Source organism: Lepus europaeus, chromosome 9, assembly GCF_033115175.1.
Source record: "Lepus europaeus isolate LE1 chromosome 9, mLepTim1.pri, whole genome shotgun sequence".
Classification (NCBI taxonomy): domain Eukaryota; kingdom Metazoa; phylum Chordata; class Mammalia; order Lagomorpha; family Leporidae; genus Lepus; species Lepus europaeus.
Window position 1 is genome coordinate 79,734,791 of NC_084835.1, and position 16,560 is coordinate 79,751,350.

The 16,560-nt window shown below is 39.5% G+C and overlaps 1 protein-coding gene across 1 annotated transcript in view; it reads left to right on the plus strand.

Annotated features, from left to right (window-relative positions):
* The window catches only part of DSG2 (desmoglein 2), a 65,433-nt gene that overhangs the window by 38,346 nt on the left and 10,527 nt on the right, over positions 1–16,560 (plus strand). Inside the window, exons 9-11 of the mRNA XM_062201503.1 lie at positions 2,402–2,667; positions 6,720–6,862; positions 7,120–7,347. Of these exons, the coding sequence (XP_062057487.1) occupies positions 2,402–2,667; positions 6,720–6,862; positions 7,120–7,347 (637 nt within the window). The remainder of the gene's footprint in view (positions 1–2,401; positions 2,668–6,719; positions 6,863–7,119; positions 7,348–16,560) is intronic.

A 16,560-nucleotide genomic window follows, 5' to 3' on the forward strand; every position in this document is an offset into this window, starting at 1 on the left:
TGAACCAACGGCAAAAGGAAGACCTTTCTCTCTATCTCTCTCTCTCACTGTCCACTCTGCCTGTCAAAATAAAATAAAAATAAAAAGGAATGGAGAAGTGCTGATACCTGCCACAGTGTGGATAAACTTCAGAAACATTGTGCCATGTGTGAGAAGTCAGACATAAAATGTGACATACTGTATAATTCTGTTGTTGTGAAATTTCTAGGAAAGGCAGAACAGTGAGAGTGGGAAGCAGATGAGGCGTTGCCTGGGGCTGGGGGTGTGAGTGGAGTGATTTCAGTGATGATTCCAAATACTAAAAATCCTGGTGTAGACACCGAAAGAGAGTGGACGTCACTGTATGTAAATTCTGCCTCAGTGAGGCTATCAATGAAAGGATGAAAAGATATGAACAGATCATTTTAAACTTGGAAATAGGGATAGTAAGTCATCACATGAGGAAAAGTTCCAACTTGGCCAAGAAATTACCAAGTTTAAAATCTTTAGTGGTATTAAAACATGGCAAAAATAGAAGTATATGCCCTCATACATTGCTCATTTGTTTTCATTCTCTTAGGAGCATGTGGCTGTTTAGTTTTTCTAAAAATGTATTTGAAAGGCAGAGTGACAGGGAGAGCCAGAGAGTGGGCTCTTCCGTCTGCTGGTACACTCCTCAAGTGGCCACAACAGCTGAGACCAAGAGCCTTCAGGAACTGCCTCCTGGTCTCCCAAGGGAATGGCAGGGCTCAAGTACTTGGGCCATCCTCCACTGCCTTCTCAGGGTGTAGGACATGGGATTGGAAGCAGAGCAGCTGAGATTCCAACTGGCACTCCACTGTGGCAATACCAACCTGCATTATGGCTATTTATGGCAAACACTCAAGCAATTTTTGTGGCACAACCACCTAGCTCATTTTTATATTTTACATTGTCTTAACCCTAGAACACTAAAGTCATCTGGCTAGGAGATTTTATTTCTCATTCAGCACATATCAAGCTGTCAAAATACGCATGTTAATTGCAAGAGCAACTTCAAAGAACTTTCACAAAGATTTTACAGTCACAAAGAGTATATTTTCTTTAGTATCCTTGTCTTGACACCATTATGATTCATATTTTAAATGAGGCAGAAGTTGTTACGCATAGAGAGGAAAACAAAATTCATGACAAATCTACTGAAAAAATGAACAGCATTGCTATCATTCATACAGACATGTCACACAATTAATATTATATTGAAGAAATAAGTAAAAATGGTCAGAGACAATGGATGTACCCTGACTCCTTAATTCTCTTAGTAATAAGCTAGCGGGTCAACAGAGGAAAAATGACCTGTATAAAAATGTACAGAGCAGTACTAATAAGAAATTGCAAATAGCCCACCTGCCTAATATAAACAACAGGCTGTCTAAATAAATATAAATCTTGAAGAACATTATGGAAATGTTTATAGAAAGAAAATGGAAAAAATTGGAACATAAAATATGTAGAGCGATGAATTGATTAAATCAAATGAGCATTATTCTAACAGCCACAGTACACAAAGAGCTGTTTGAAAGGAGGCTACTCTTTTATGAAATTAACAGCAAGCCAGATATTATGCCACATAGGAGGGGAGTAAGTTCTTTGTTTAGACCATTCGAAGGTCCCTAGGCTGTTTTTCTTTACTCCAGGAATTCTTGGTTTTCTAATATGTACAAATCTTACAGGGATAGAGCTGGTGGTGCTACCTGTACTTGTAGCTCTTCTCTAATGAACCTGTGGGTCACATTTTCAGGAATATTAATTTACATTCAATGTCGATTTTTATTAGAAAAGAAATCACATGAGATTGTTGAAGATAAAAATTTATATAAAGGATTTATTTATTTATTGAAAATCAAAGTCACAGAGAGAGGATATAGACACAGACCTTCCATCCACTAGTTCACTCCTTAAATGGTCGCAGTGGCCAGTGCTGGGCCAAGCAGAAGCCAGGAGTCAGGAGCTTCATCCAGGTCTCCCACGTGGGTGCAGAGTCCCAAACACTTGTGCCATCTTCAGCTGCTTTCTCAGGCAATTCTCAGGGAGCAGCTAGGACACAAACTAGCCCCCCTATGGAATACAGGTGTTATAGGCAGCAGCTTTGCCTCCTACACCACGACACTGGCCCAAAAATGTATATTTTTAACAGTGATTTTGACCTTGAGAAAAACTAACTGCCATACTTCTAGCCATCCTTAAAATTTGTAAGTATGCAAATTGACAGTGTTTTTAGTTGTTTGGTAATAATGTAAGAGAGCTCTATATTTCCCATGTGTTAAATGGTCATGTCTACCATTTAAATTTTGTGTATGTATGCATGCATGTATCTATGTGTGTGTTCCTATGTTTTCTAGTTGTTTTCTGTTTTAAAAGAATTCTTCCTTTGCCTTTCTAGGAACTAGATTATGAAGAAATGAAGAGTCTTAACTTCAGTATTATTGTCACTAATAAAGCAGCTTTCCACAAGTCAATTCGAAATAAATTTAAGCCCGTAGCCATTCCCATCAAAGTAAAGGTGATAAATGTGAAAGAAGGCATTTATTTTAGAAGCAACACCATCCACGTTCGCGCCAGTGAAGGCATGGATATTACGAGCCAAAGCCGGACACTTGGGACATTTCAGGCTTTTGATGAAGACACTGGACAACCAGCCCGTGCGAAGTAAGAGATAGTTGTGATTATATTTCCTCACTTTCAATAACCTTAGCTGATGGTTTTCTTTTTTTTATTTTAAATTTTATTCTCATGTTTTATTTGAAAGAGAAACATACGGAGGGAGATCGTCCATCTGCTGGTTCATTTCCTACAGATGCCTGCAACAGCCAGGGCTGGGCCGAGACAAAGCCAACAGCTCAGGGCTCAGTCTAGGAATCTCACTTAGGTGGCAGGGACCCACGTAGTTGGGCCGTCACCTACTGCCTTCCAGAGAGCTGGATCAGAAACAGAATCGGGTACTTCATTATGGGCTGCAAGTGTCCCAAGCAGTATCTTAACTGCTCTAACAAATGCCCACCTCTTAAGTGACAACTTTCAGAAATCGTAATTAAGTTTCAGCCCTTCATTCCTTCACACGACAGAATTTTACTGCCCCAAGGGTCGGTAGATTAAATTTCTCCAAATTGTGCCTGTAACTGAAAGATGAGGAATGTTCACCAGAATCCCCTTTTTGAGACCATAGGAAGCTGCGTGAGGATGCGGCTGGGTGACTCAACACAGAAAATGTCCTGATAGAGATGGCTAAAAAATACAAAGCGGAGGTTTAGGGAACAGCTTTCTAGAATCCGCCATATCCCAGAAGAGCACTGGAGGGTAAGAAAGTAAGAGATAAAATTGACCCCAGGTTCTACCGTATATAAATTTGGATGTGAGAAATAGTTGCATAATACACCGTAACCTGGGGAAAGTACCTTTACATCTGAGATTACAGAGCTGCTGTTTGTGGAGCTCTACTGGCAGTTATTCTCGCTGAATTTCCAGTCTCCACCTGCTGCTCCAGACATACAGCTCTTGTGTCTCCCTGTTCCCTGCCACGGCTGCTCAGGTGCGCTTACCCGTCCTTGTGCTCACCCCCCCCCCCCCCCCCCATCTCAGTCCTGCAGGCTGCTCTCTCTTATGAACAACAGAGATTGCCTGCTCACAGTTCTGGAAAGTACAAGATCAAGGTGCCAGCCAGGAGGTTTAATTTAGTGTCCGCTGAGGCTCACAGGAAGGGGCAAACAGTGTTCCCTCCCAAGACCAAACTTAACAGGAACTTGCCCTAGCTCTTCCTAGTGCATGTGCCATTGAGGCAAGGCCTTAGCCTCTTTTATAAGGACACTAAGCCCATTCAGAAGGATGGTGCTGACATGATGCAGCCACTCCTGAAGGCCCACCTTCTCGTAATATCCCATTGGACAGTAGGTCCTAACTTAGGATTTTGGAAGCAGCACCAACATTCAGAGCAGAGCAAGCCCCCTGGTTGCCTGTACTTCATAAAACATTGCATTTAGATGCACGGCAGACTAGCAAGAGTGGGCACATGGAGGAAATACTTCCATAACTACTTTCCATGCAGTTCATCTCCTTTCAATGGAATTCATCAGTCAATGGAATCAAATCATGTGTTTCCAGAGCTATGAACAGCATCCCCTGTGGTTTCTGCACAGACTTGATGACCCGTTTTTACCCACCCTTTCTGCGGGTGTCAGCACTGCTCCTCTGCAGTGGTGTGATCCAGTTCTAATTCCCATGGTTCTGTACCTAACAAAGTGGTCCCTGGCGGAATCCCCATAGTTGGGGATTCTATATGATGAACATTCCGTATTGTAATTTCTCACTGCTGCTTATTGAGACACTTGTATGTTCTTTGAAAATTTGGGGACTGGTGTTGTGATGTATCGGGTTAAGCCACTGTGTCCCATATAGGCACTGGTTTATGTCCCGGTTGCTCCATCTTCCAATCCAGCTTCCTGCTTAATGTGCCTGGAAAAGCAATGGAACATGGCCCAAGTGCTTGGGCCCCTGAACCCATGGGAGCCCTGGAAGAGGCTTTGGCCAGGCCCAGCCCTAGCCATTGCAGCCATTTGGAGAGTGAACCAGTGAATGGAAGATCTCTCTCTCCCTCTGTAATTCTGCCTTTCAAATAAATTAATAAATCTTTAAAGTATATATATTGTGGCTCTATAGTGAAACTTATGTTGCCTATTTAACTATTTAATTATGGCTCCAGTTTTTATTAGAGGCTATGACTATATCAACAGATTACATGTTCTAGTAAGTGTTAGGTTGGCCTAGTGGTTAACATGCTGGTTAGGAGACATGTGTTTCAGATAGGAGTACGTGGGTTCAAGTCCCAATTTCAGCTTCTTGCTGACACAAACCCTGGGAGGCAGTAGTTGATTGCTGAAGTAGTTGGTTCCCTGCCACTCAAGTGGGAGACCTGGATTGAGTTCCAGGGTTCTGGCTTCAATCTAGCCCCGCCTCGACCATTGTGGGTATTTGGGGAGTGAACCAGCAGTGGAAGTTCTCTATTTTTATCTCTCTCTGTTTTTCAAATAATACAAAAAAATGATAATGTGTTCTGCCTAGAAGAACAATGAACTATGTGCCTTCTCAAATGTATTTTATCAATTTTTTTGGCATACAGTTTCAAAACTTTAGAATTAGAAAATGCCATATAAGGAGTGGGAGGCATAGCTAAATTACTTTCCGATATTCACCTTTTGAGTAGTATTTTTTTAAAAAAGATTTATTTCTTTGAAAAGCAGAGTTAGAGAGGCAGAGGTAGAGAGAGAGATGTCATAGAGGTCTTCCATGTGCTGTTTCACTCCCCAAATGGCCACATAAGCTGGAGCTGGGCCAATCCGAAGCCAGAAGCCAGGAGCTTCTTCCAGGTCTCTCATGTGGATGCAGGGGCCCAAGGACTTGGGCCATCTTCTACTACTTTCCCAGGCCATAGCAGAGAGCTGGATTGGAAGTGGAGCAGCTGGGACTTGAACCAGTGCCCATATGGGTTGCTGGCACTGCAGGTGGCAACTTGACCCACTATACCACAGTGCCCGTCCCTTGAGTAGTATTTTGAAATGTTAATAACAGTAGAAGAATCATTCTCTTAAATTTGTCATAATTTACTATCTTACTGATTGTCCATGTGCATAGATTGTTTATGGACATTTGATATAACACCGGAGCTTCCATCCTACTTTAAATGTTGTCTAACTTTTGCATCAGAGAAGAACAGTTATAAAATACTTCACGTGAGATCACACAGAACTTTCCCTTGTGAAGTATGATCCTTGTTATCAATTCTCTGCCCTTATTGTAAGGACAAATGTTGGGAAATCCTTGCTGATAACATAAATTTAAACTTTACAATTTCAGATGTGAAATTCAGGAATATTTATGCACATCCAACTGTGTTATCATTTACTGTGAGATATATTAAAAGGCAGAAAAATAAAGCTCAAATGCATAATTGAAATTTTTAAATAGCAGTATGTCCTAAACATCTACTTAATAGAAAATAAATTGCCAATTTGATTGATTGAAGAAACAGGATACTTATTTGCCTTATAATTGTATATGTCAGACTTGATGTTATTCATCATGTACATTTTGAAAATGTACTGTGAACATTTTCATTGCTGTCCCCTAGCAGAATCTTTTCATACTAATTCTATGCTTTGAGGGAATAAACCTGATTGATTTGTCAGCATTGATTTCACTTATAATCAATGTAACTGAAAAAACTTTTGTTCCTAATAATTAACAATATTCCAGAAACTTTAGATAATCCCATTTAAGGCAGCCATTGATTTTTTAAGTTGATATTTTTAAATATTGACATCCCAGTGTACAGGATAATGAAAGACTGCTTTTTTTCCAACTATTCTTATTATGTAACTAGATTTTTCTCCAAAGGCTTACCTCAACTATAAGAGAGATTAAATTGGTAGTTATAGGACATACTGCAGAGCAACTTACAAAACCTCCTGGACTCATAGGCCCAGGTGAATCACCTCTGCATATATGTACAGAACAAGGAAGATTTCCAGTAAGTCTAATACACTGAGAAGAAGGGCTTTTGGAGTGGTTTCAAGACATTAAAAATATTCAAAACAAATACATGTAACAACTACTTATAAAATGAGGTGAAAATTGAGCTTGAAGGAGTTTAAATGTTAGAAAATCTCAATTATCCAAAATTCAAAATTAATTTTATTTTTTTATAATAGGTATATAAAATTTGAAGATGCAGATAATTGGGTTTCTGTGGATTCAGCCACATCTGAAATTAAACTTGTAAAAGTCCCAGATTTTGAATCCAGATATGTGCAGAATGGTGCCTATACTGTAAAAGTTGTGGCTGTGTCAGAAGGTAAGTTGCTAGATACTTCTCTTAGTGTTGTGTATTTCGACTTTATTTTTCAAGCTTCAGACCTTTATTTAGCTTGTCTCATCAGTGGATAGACATTCACATTCCCACTTACTGGGTGAATTAGAAGACGTTATTTGGCCTAAATATGAATATATCGAAGTGTCCAAAGTGATTGGGACCTTCTTAGCAAATTGGCAGGAATATCCAGACCGTGTGCATTGTCAGCAATGAGTTTACTTTTCCTTCTTATTTTTAAGATCTTCCTAGGAAAACCATCACTGGCACTGTCAGTATCATGGTTGAGGACATCAACGACAATTGTCCCACCCTGGTGGAGCCTGTGCAGACGGTGTGTGATGATGTGCCGTATGTGAATGTTACCGCAGTGGACCTGGATGGCTACCCAAACAGTGATCCTTTCACTTTTGTTATCATTGACAAACCACCAGGAATGGCAGAGAGATGGAAAATAACAAAGCAAGAAAGTAAGCAGAATCAGTAACTATGTTTACATCTAAATATTAAGTATGACAGGTGTCTAAAATCTTTATCATATAGGTTGTGTTCTTTCTCATAAATTTTATTTCCAAGATAGTCTTTTAAAGGAGATTGTAAAACCTATAAGCATAGTGTTTTATTGGCTTTTATATGCTGTGGAGAGAAGAAAAATTACCTTAAAATGTTCTAAAGGTATCTGGGTATTCTCCAAATAGATCTTGGACTAATTTTGCCTCCTAAGCTGAGGAGGACTGAGGCTTCCAAGTACAGCAGTCCTGATAGGTGGCTTCTAAAGATCTTGAAGTATAGTAGCAATAATTGCTTTCCAGATAAGGTTTATTGAGCACTTTCTATGTGCCAGCACTCTGCTAGCCAGCCCTTACCTTGTATTTTCATATTTAATCCCTATTTGATAACATCTCTCCCTGATTACAGCTGAAGAAAGCTTACCTGGAGTTCAATAATTCACTCAAAGTCACAAAGCTAACAGTCACCACTTAGTATCCATTAGAGGTTGGTTCCAGGCCCTCTGAGGCTGTGGAGTACCTTATATAGAAAGAATGTTTTTGTGCATATCCTCTGCACATCTTCCTATGGAATTTGCATCTCTATAGACTGTTTTTTTTTTTTTCCAAGTCACTCTAAAGGCTACAAAAATTTATGCTTCCATCAGTCATTCATAACAAGGGCATTTGACTGTATGATATTTAAAACAGATCTTTCCAAATGTGATAGGTTCTTTTGATTTTTTTAAACTTTAAAAAATTTTATTTATATAAAGGGAACAGATTCCATGCATTTCATATATACAGGATTTTCTGTTTGTTTGATTGTTTTTTTGCTTTTTTTTTTTTTTTACCCAAATGAACCTTTTATTTAAGGAGTACAAATGTCATAAGTGCAACTTTAGGAATATAGTGATTCTTCCCACCATACCTGCCCTCCTGGAGACCCCAACTCCCACCCCACCTCCTCCTCCCTCTCCCATTCCCATTCTCCATGATGATTCATTTTCAATTAACTTTATACACAGAAGACCACCTCCATTCTTAGTAAAGATTTCAACAATTTATACACACACACACACACACACACAAAAAAAAACACAAAAACACAATTAACTGTTTACAGATAATTCTCATATTACAACTGATAGAGGAGAGAGGTCCTGCATGGGAAGTCAGTGCACAGTGACTCCTGTTGTTAATTTAACAATTAACACTCTTATGTATGACGTCAGTGATCACCCGAGGCTCTTAACATGGAAGTCTTTTGAGTCCATAAACTCCGTCAGTATTTACACAGGGCCTTAAGCAGAGTGGAAGTTCTCTCCTCCCTTCAGAAAAAAGCACATCCTTCTTTGATGGCCCCTTCTTTCCACTGGGGTTTCACTCACAGAGATCCTTCATGTAAGACATTTTTTGCCACAATGTCTTGGCTTTCGATGCCTGAAATATTCTCATGGGCTTTTAAGCCAGGCCAGAATGCCTTATGGGCTGATTCTGAGGTCAGAGTGTTATTTAAAACAATTGTCATTCTATGAGTCTGCTGTGTGGACTGCTTCCCATTTTGGAACATTCACTCCTTTTTAATTCTATTATTATTGCCAGCCACTTTATCCTATTTATATGATTACTTTAACACTTAAGATTTCATTTTTACCATGCAGCTTAATGGGGTTTGGGGTTCCATGGCAAGTTTTTAAACTGTACCCTTAGAAGTAAGTCTATAGGAATGTATGCAAAATTATACAGCTTTATAAACTTCCTCCTCCCTCTCTTATTTCTACTCTTATTTTTTACTGAGATCAATTTCAGCTGATTTTATACATGTATGATTAACTCTGTTAAGTAGAGTTCAACAAACAGTATGAAGAAAAAAAAAAAAAACTGTTCCTCGACAGTTAAGACAAGGACTGTTCAAGTCATTGCTTCTCAAAGTGTCAATTTCATTTCTACGGATTTTCTTTTAGGTGCTCTACAAGTTATAGATCAGGAAGAACATACGGTATTTGTCCCTTTGGTACTGGCTTATTTCACTAAGTGTGATGTTTTCCAGATTCATCCATTTTGCTGCAAATGACCAGATTTCTTTTTTTTTTTTTTTTAGCCACTATTTAGTATTCTGTAGTGTACATACCCCATAATGTCTTTATCCAGTCTGCAGTTGATGGGCATTTAGGTTGATTCCATGTCTTAGCTATTGTGAATTGAGCGGTAATAAACACAGGGGGGCAAATAACTCTTTTATTTGCTGTTTTCATTTCCCATGGGTAAATTCTCAGGTGTGGGGTGGCTGGGTCATATGGTAGGTCTATATTCATATTTTTCAGGTATCGCCATACTGTCTTCCATAGTGGTTTTATCAGTTTACATTCCCAGCAACAGTGGATTAGGGTAACTTTTTCCCCACATCCTTGCCAGCATTTGTTGTTTGTTGATTTCTGTATGAAAGCCATTCTAATGGGGGTGAAGTGAAACCTCATTGTGGTTTTGATTTGCATTTCCCTAATAGCTAGTGATCCTGAGCAGTTTTTCATATGTCTGTTGGCCATTTGGATTTCCTTTTTTAAAAAAATGTCTACATTATTGGCCCATCTCTTAACTCGGTTGTTTGTTTTATTGTTGTTGAGTTTCTTGATCTCTTTATATATTCTGGTTATTAATCCTTTATTAGTTGCATAGTTTGCAAATAATTTCTCCCATTCTGTGGGTTGCCTCTTCACTTTACTGAGTGTTTCTTTTGCAGTAACCCCATTTGTTAGTTTTAGCTTTGATTGCCTGTGCCTCTGGGGTCTTTTCCAAGAACTCTTTCCCTGTGCCAATGTCTTACAGGGTTTCCCCAATGTTCTCTAATAATTTGTATTGGAGTCTATGTCTCATTTAGATCCATTAGCATTTCTTTTACATAGCCAGATGCCCTATAATTAAGTCCATATATGTTTATAATAGTTACATAAATAACTATATATAAACTATATATATAGTTATATATATATATATATATATATATATATAACTATATATAAACAATAGTTTCCTGTTGAACTGATCCCTTGGACATTACATAGTGCCCTTCTCTGTCTCTTTGAACAGTTTTTGTGTTAAAGTCTATGTTGTCTGATATTAGGTGGCTACAACAGCTCTTTTTTGGTTTCTATTAGTGTGGAATATCTTTTTCCATCTGTTCACTTTCAGTCTGTGTGCATCTTTGTTGGTGAGATGTGTTTCTTGTAGGCAACAAATAGCTGGGTTTGTTTTTTAATCCATTCAGCCAGTCTTTGTCTTTTAACTGGAGAGTTGAGGCCATTTACATTCAAGATGACTATTAATAAGTAATGACTTTGCCCTGCTGTTTTCTCATAAATAATCCTCTTGTTTACTTTGGATTTCCTTTGTACTTTTACTGGGAGATTTTCTTCTTTACCTTCTTTTGTAGTGATGACCATGTTTCTGTGTTTCTGTGTGTAGCACATCCTTAAGCATCTTCTGCAGGGATGGATGGGTGATGACAAATTTTTTCAATTTCTGTTTGTTATGGAAGGTATTTATTTCACCTTCATTCATAAATGAGAGCTTTGCAGGGTATAGTATTCTGGGTTGACAGTTCTTTTCTCTTAAGACTTGAACTATATCTCATCATTCTCTGCTAGCCTGTAGGGTTTCTGATGAGAAGTATGTTAAATGTCCCTTTCTTTCTCCAAATTGGGGAAATTTTCTGTAATTATTTCACTAAAAAGGTCTTCTAATCCTTTCTCTTTTTCCATGCCTTCAGGAACTCCTAGAACCCGTATGTTGAGACATTTGATAGTATCCTGTAGATTACCAACAGTGTTTTTTAGTTTCCTAATTTCTTCTTATTGTGTTTGGTCTGACTATGTAATTCCTGTGCTTTGTCTTCTAAGTCGGATATTCTTTCTTCTGCTTCACTGATTCTGCTGTTAAGGCTTTCCACTGCATTTTTCATTTATTCTATTGAATTCTTCATTTCCAAGATTTCATTTTGATTTCTCTTTAATATCTCAATTTCGTGGGAGAAATTTTCTTTCATATCATGTATAGACTTCATTAGGTCATGCATTTTCTTCTGATTACTTCTAAGGAATCCTATGATCAGTTTTTTGAATTCCATTTCTGGCATTTCTTCAATCTCATCATTTTCACAATCTAGTATTGAAGTGTTGTGTTCTCTTGGGGGCATAATGTTGTCTTCCTTATTCTTGTTTCTTAAATTGGTGTGTTTGTTATTCAGCACTTGTGGAGACACTTGTTGGTTTCTTCTTTGTTTTTTCACTATGGTGGCTTTCACCTTTGTTCTGTGCCTCTCTGGATTAGTGGAGTGTCTGCTTTCAGTGACTTCCTAGAGGCATGTGGTGGGTGTGGCCAGGCAGCTCTGTTCAGTTCTCCAGAGTGAAGGGTGTGTCTGAGGGGTCACACCCAGTTTTGGTGTGGTAATTCTTTTTTGTCAGAGGGGAGGTTTGTTCTTGTCTGTTGGCATAGACTCAGCTGAGCTCCTCTCCTCAAAGGAGACCACTGCTAGCCCCAGTGGGTATATTATTCATCTGCTCTGCCACAAGGACCGCACAAAGGATCTCTGCAGTCCTTGGTGTTAGCTCAGATTCCCCAGCAATGTCCCTCACCAGGTAACCAGGGAGCCCTGAGCACATGGAGCTTCCCACAGTGACTGCCCAATGTCCCAGCCTCACCCGGGGCCCTCCCATGAAGCCACAGTCCTGGCACATAATCCTCCCACAGTCATGAGCACCCAGCCCCTGTCTGTTCTCCTCACCAGACCCAGGAGTCTCTGCTTAGCTGGTTGCTGGGCATGGACACAAGCTGGCGCAGCCATTACATATTTCCAAAGTGGTGCCTGCTCTTTATCAGCTTGTTACTGGAGGCAACTGCAGGGTGATTGGGGAGAGAGAAAAATGTGCCTCCCCTTTGTTTTTTCTCCTTTGGTTTGGCAGGTACACTATCCCCCATCGGGCTCTGAGCTGGATTCCCTCTAGGCTTTTCCTGCAACATTTTTGCCAGTGGCTTGGGCTGCTGCATTCTGGTCAGACCTCACTCTCCAGTGCTGGTGCAGAGGCTCTCGGCTGCTGGGGCCCTGAGTTGTGGGCATCCACACCCTCCACATAGGTCCACTGTGTCCCTCTAATTTACGTGGAGTTTCCTCTACTGCTTTCTCCCTAATTCTTCCCTGGGACTGTAGTCTTTCTACTTTTTTTAAAACTATCTTCTAATCTAGAGCAGTCTCTAGATTACTTTTCTTTAAAAAAAAAAAAAAGATATATTTTATTATTTGAAAGACAGAGAAGCAGAGGCAGAGAGAGAGAGAGAGAGAGAAATAAAGGTCTTCCATCCACTGGTTCACTCCCCAGTTGTGCACAATGTCCAGAGCTGTGCTGATATGAAGCCACGAGCCAGGAGCTTCTTCTGGGTCTCCCACACACATGCAGGGGCCCAAGGACTTAGACCATCTTCTACTGATTTCGTAGGCCATAGCAAAGAGCTGGATTAGAAGTGGAGCAGTCGGGACTCGAACTGGCGCCCATATGAGTGGCCAGCACTGCAGGTGGCAGCTTTACCCACTATGCCACAGTATTGGCCCCTCTAGATTACTTTTAATGCTTAATACAATGTAATGTCACATAAGTAGTCATTATACTGTTATTTAGTGAATAAAGACAAGAAAACATATATATATGTATTTAGTACACATGTAATTTTTAAAAGTTTTTTAAAAGTTTCATTTATTTGAGAGGTAGAGAGAGAGATTGAGAGAGATGTTCCATTTGCGGGTTCACTCCCCAAATAGCTACAACAGTCAGGGCTGGGCCAGGCTGAAGCCAGAAGCTAGGAACTCCATTCAGGTTTCTGATATTGGCAGTGGGAACTCAGATACTTGAGGTATCCTGTTGCTTCCCAGACACATTAGCAGGGAGCTGGATTGAAAGCAGAGTAGGCAGCACTTGAACCAGTGCTCCCAGTTTAGGATGGAGAAGTCTTCAAAAAGGCTTAAACTTAACCCTGCACCCCAACAATTTTCCCCTTGTTAAAATATTTTTGATGCATAGTGGTTTGAATCTGCAGGTGTGCATGGAACCCATGGGTGTGGAGGGTCAGCTGTGTGATGGAGACAGCATCACAAGGGGTCAGCTGACCTCCCACACCTCCTTGCCTATACCTTGGACACATCCCTCTTGCTGATGTGAGCTTTTGGATGCACAATACAAAAAAGACTAGTTAGAAGACTATTTTGTTTTTAACAATAGTGTTCATTTAAAAAAAATTCAAATAGAATCCCCAAGCTTTTTTTTTTTTAAATTTACAGGCTTATTATGATATTTTAAGCATGATAAATGTTTATACTTGTTTTTAAGAGGTTTTGAATAATGTTTGGGTCAATTAAAATATCTTCAACTTTTTGCTCTATATTTATAATTGTTGTGTTTTTGGTTTCCTGTTTAATGTGTTTCAATAATCTGGGTTGACATGTAAACCTTCCCCATCGTCCTTATACTCTAAAATTCCGGTAAGTTGAACTTTTTATAAAATGCATTGAAACTAAAATTTCTTTAGTACTTTAATTCTAAATAATGATATTTCAACTAAAAGCACAATTCTAAATCAATAACACAATTATCCATGGTTTTTCAAAGAGGAATTACAAAGTTGCCACACTAATTTTCCTAAAAATAGGGCTGATTTTTTAAAAAATTATTTATTTATTTATTTGAAAACTAGAATTAGAAAGCAGGAGAGACAGAGAGAGAGATCTTCCAACCACTGATTCACTCCCCAAATGACTAACTGCTGGTGCTGGGCCAGGCCAAAGCCAGGAGCCAGGAGCTTCTTCTGCGTCTCCCACATGGTGCAGCATCCTCCACTCTTTTCCCAGGTGCAGTAGCAGGGAGCTGGATCAGAAGCGAAGCAGCTGGGACTTGATGCTGGCATCATAAGTGGCAGCTTTACCCACTGCACCCCACAGCCAGACCCAGGACTGATTTCTTATTAAAAATGTTGCAACTGTATCATCAAACAACAAAAACAAATCCTTGATGATATAACAATACTAAAACTGTGTGTTTAATTTGCTTAAATATTCCTATACTTAATTCCAAATCTTCTTGGGATTTATGTACTCACCTGAAGAAAGATGGTTATGGCCTTGATTAACTCGAGTTGCCTCCTACTAAAGGTGACAGTCACCACTGTGATTGACTGTGGGTCCTTGATCCCATGTCCAGCTGGCATGAGCCTGGTCTAGCAGACATGCAGATGATTCTTCTGGTAATCAAGCCACAGGGCTCTAAACATGGGAAAGCAAAATATACCCAGTCCTGTCTCAGAAGTCTGGGACTCCCTTGCCCCCACGGGCCTGAATGCCTGGTCGAAGTTTTGCTTTTGTCTGACTGTAAGATATAAATGTATTTCGCCATGAACATGCTGGGATTCCAAGACTTACTTATTTTATCTAAGAAACACATGGTGTTTAGGATATGCCAGACGTGGTTCCAAGCACTTTACTAACATTAACAGCCCTAGACAATATTGGTACCAGTGTTGTCAACATTTCACACAGAAAGAAACATGCAGAGTTTTACTGATTTTCCTCAAGTCACAGCAACAGAACAGAGCTCGGAGCTGGGCTCTGAAGTCTGCACTCTTACATGGCTGCCACTCCAGATTTTTGCATGGATCTTCTGTCTAAAAGATGCTTAAGCTTGATGAGTTTGTGAATTTTTTCATAGTCTTAAAAACATAAATTTTTCAGAATGTACAAGTTAGAACATTACAACAAGAAGTCACTGCCATTGTTCTTTATATAACTATACAATGCAAAGAAAGAGGATTCTGTAAGCCAGGCTTTCTTCTCTCTTGTTATATCAAAAAATGATTATCCAGCTGTCATGTTAAGAAATAGCTCCTTTCGTTTTTATTTCTACTTATCTAGAAAAATGTTTATATACATAAAGTTCCAGAGACTGATAAGTCAGATACCTTTGTACCTACCACCTGAAATTAAAAAAGCAATGTTTGTCATATTTGAGTCTGGCCCCTTTGTTAAGTGATAACCAATAAAGGGGAAATCTTTCTGTGCCCCTCCTAAGGTGTCCTCCCATCCTGCGCCCCTCAGAGCCAAACATAAATTCCCTTGTTTTCATCAGGTCATGTTTTTTCAAGCGCATAATCCTGAAATGAATGATTAGATCCTTTCCTCACGTTCCCAGAGTTTTAAGGATAAGTTTAAAAGTGTATTTCTAGGGGCCAGTGCTGTGGCATGGTGGGCTAAACCTCCTCCTGTGGTGTTGGCATCCTATATGGGCGCCAGTTTGAGTCACAGCTGCTCCTCTTTGGATCCAGCTCTCTGCTGTGGCCTGGGAAGGCAGTGGAGGATGGCCCAGGTGCTTGGGTTCCCTGCACCCGCATGGGAGACCTGGAAGAAACTCCTGGCTCCTGGCTTTGGATCAGCACAGCACAGGCCGTTGTGGCCATTGTGGGGTAGACCAAGCAGATGGAGGACTTCTCTCTCTGTCTGTGGCTCTGCCTCTCAAATAAATAAGTAAAAATCTTTATTTTTTTTAAAGAGTATATGTCTAGACATGCAAATCAAGTTCTATAGAATTTGGAGCTTAAAATGAAAAGAAGTTATTTACTTCACAAAAAAAAAAAAAACACACACTTGTGCTTTTTGTTCCCCTTCATGTCTTACAACTAAATTAATTTTTAATAAATGTTGCACATATGTCAGATAAATTTTGAGCTGTTTTAACTGGCCAGGGGAAAACTGTTCATTTTTATTCATGTGTAAGAAAAATTTTAAATAGTTAAGATAGTTATTTTGAAAGCTATCAAGAGATCATTCACATCGTGTTTCTTGTGTCATATTCCTGCTAAAAATGTATAACCTGAATCCAGTCATGAGTGGACAATCAGACATATTCAAACTGGGGAACTTTCTTTGAAATATGGCCTTCAAAAATGTCAAGGTGTTGAAAAGCCAAAAGAGAGAATGAGAATGTTCTAGATTAGTAGAGACTAACTTGATAGCTAAATGCAATGTGTGGTCTTTGATGGGATCCAGGATCAAAAAGGAACTCTAAAGGACACTATTACAACAGTTGAAAAGCATTATATCAATAACAGATATCTTAAAGGAGCTAATGCCCTTCGGTCTTTCAGGGTCCATGTTGGGTA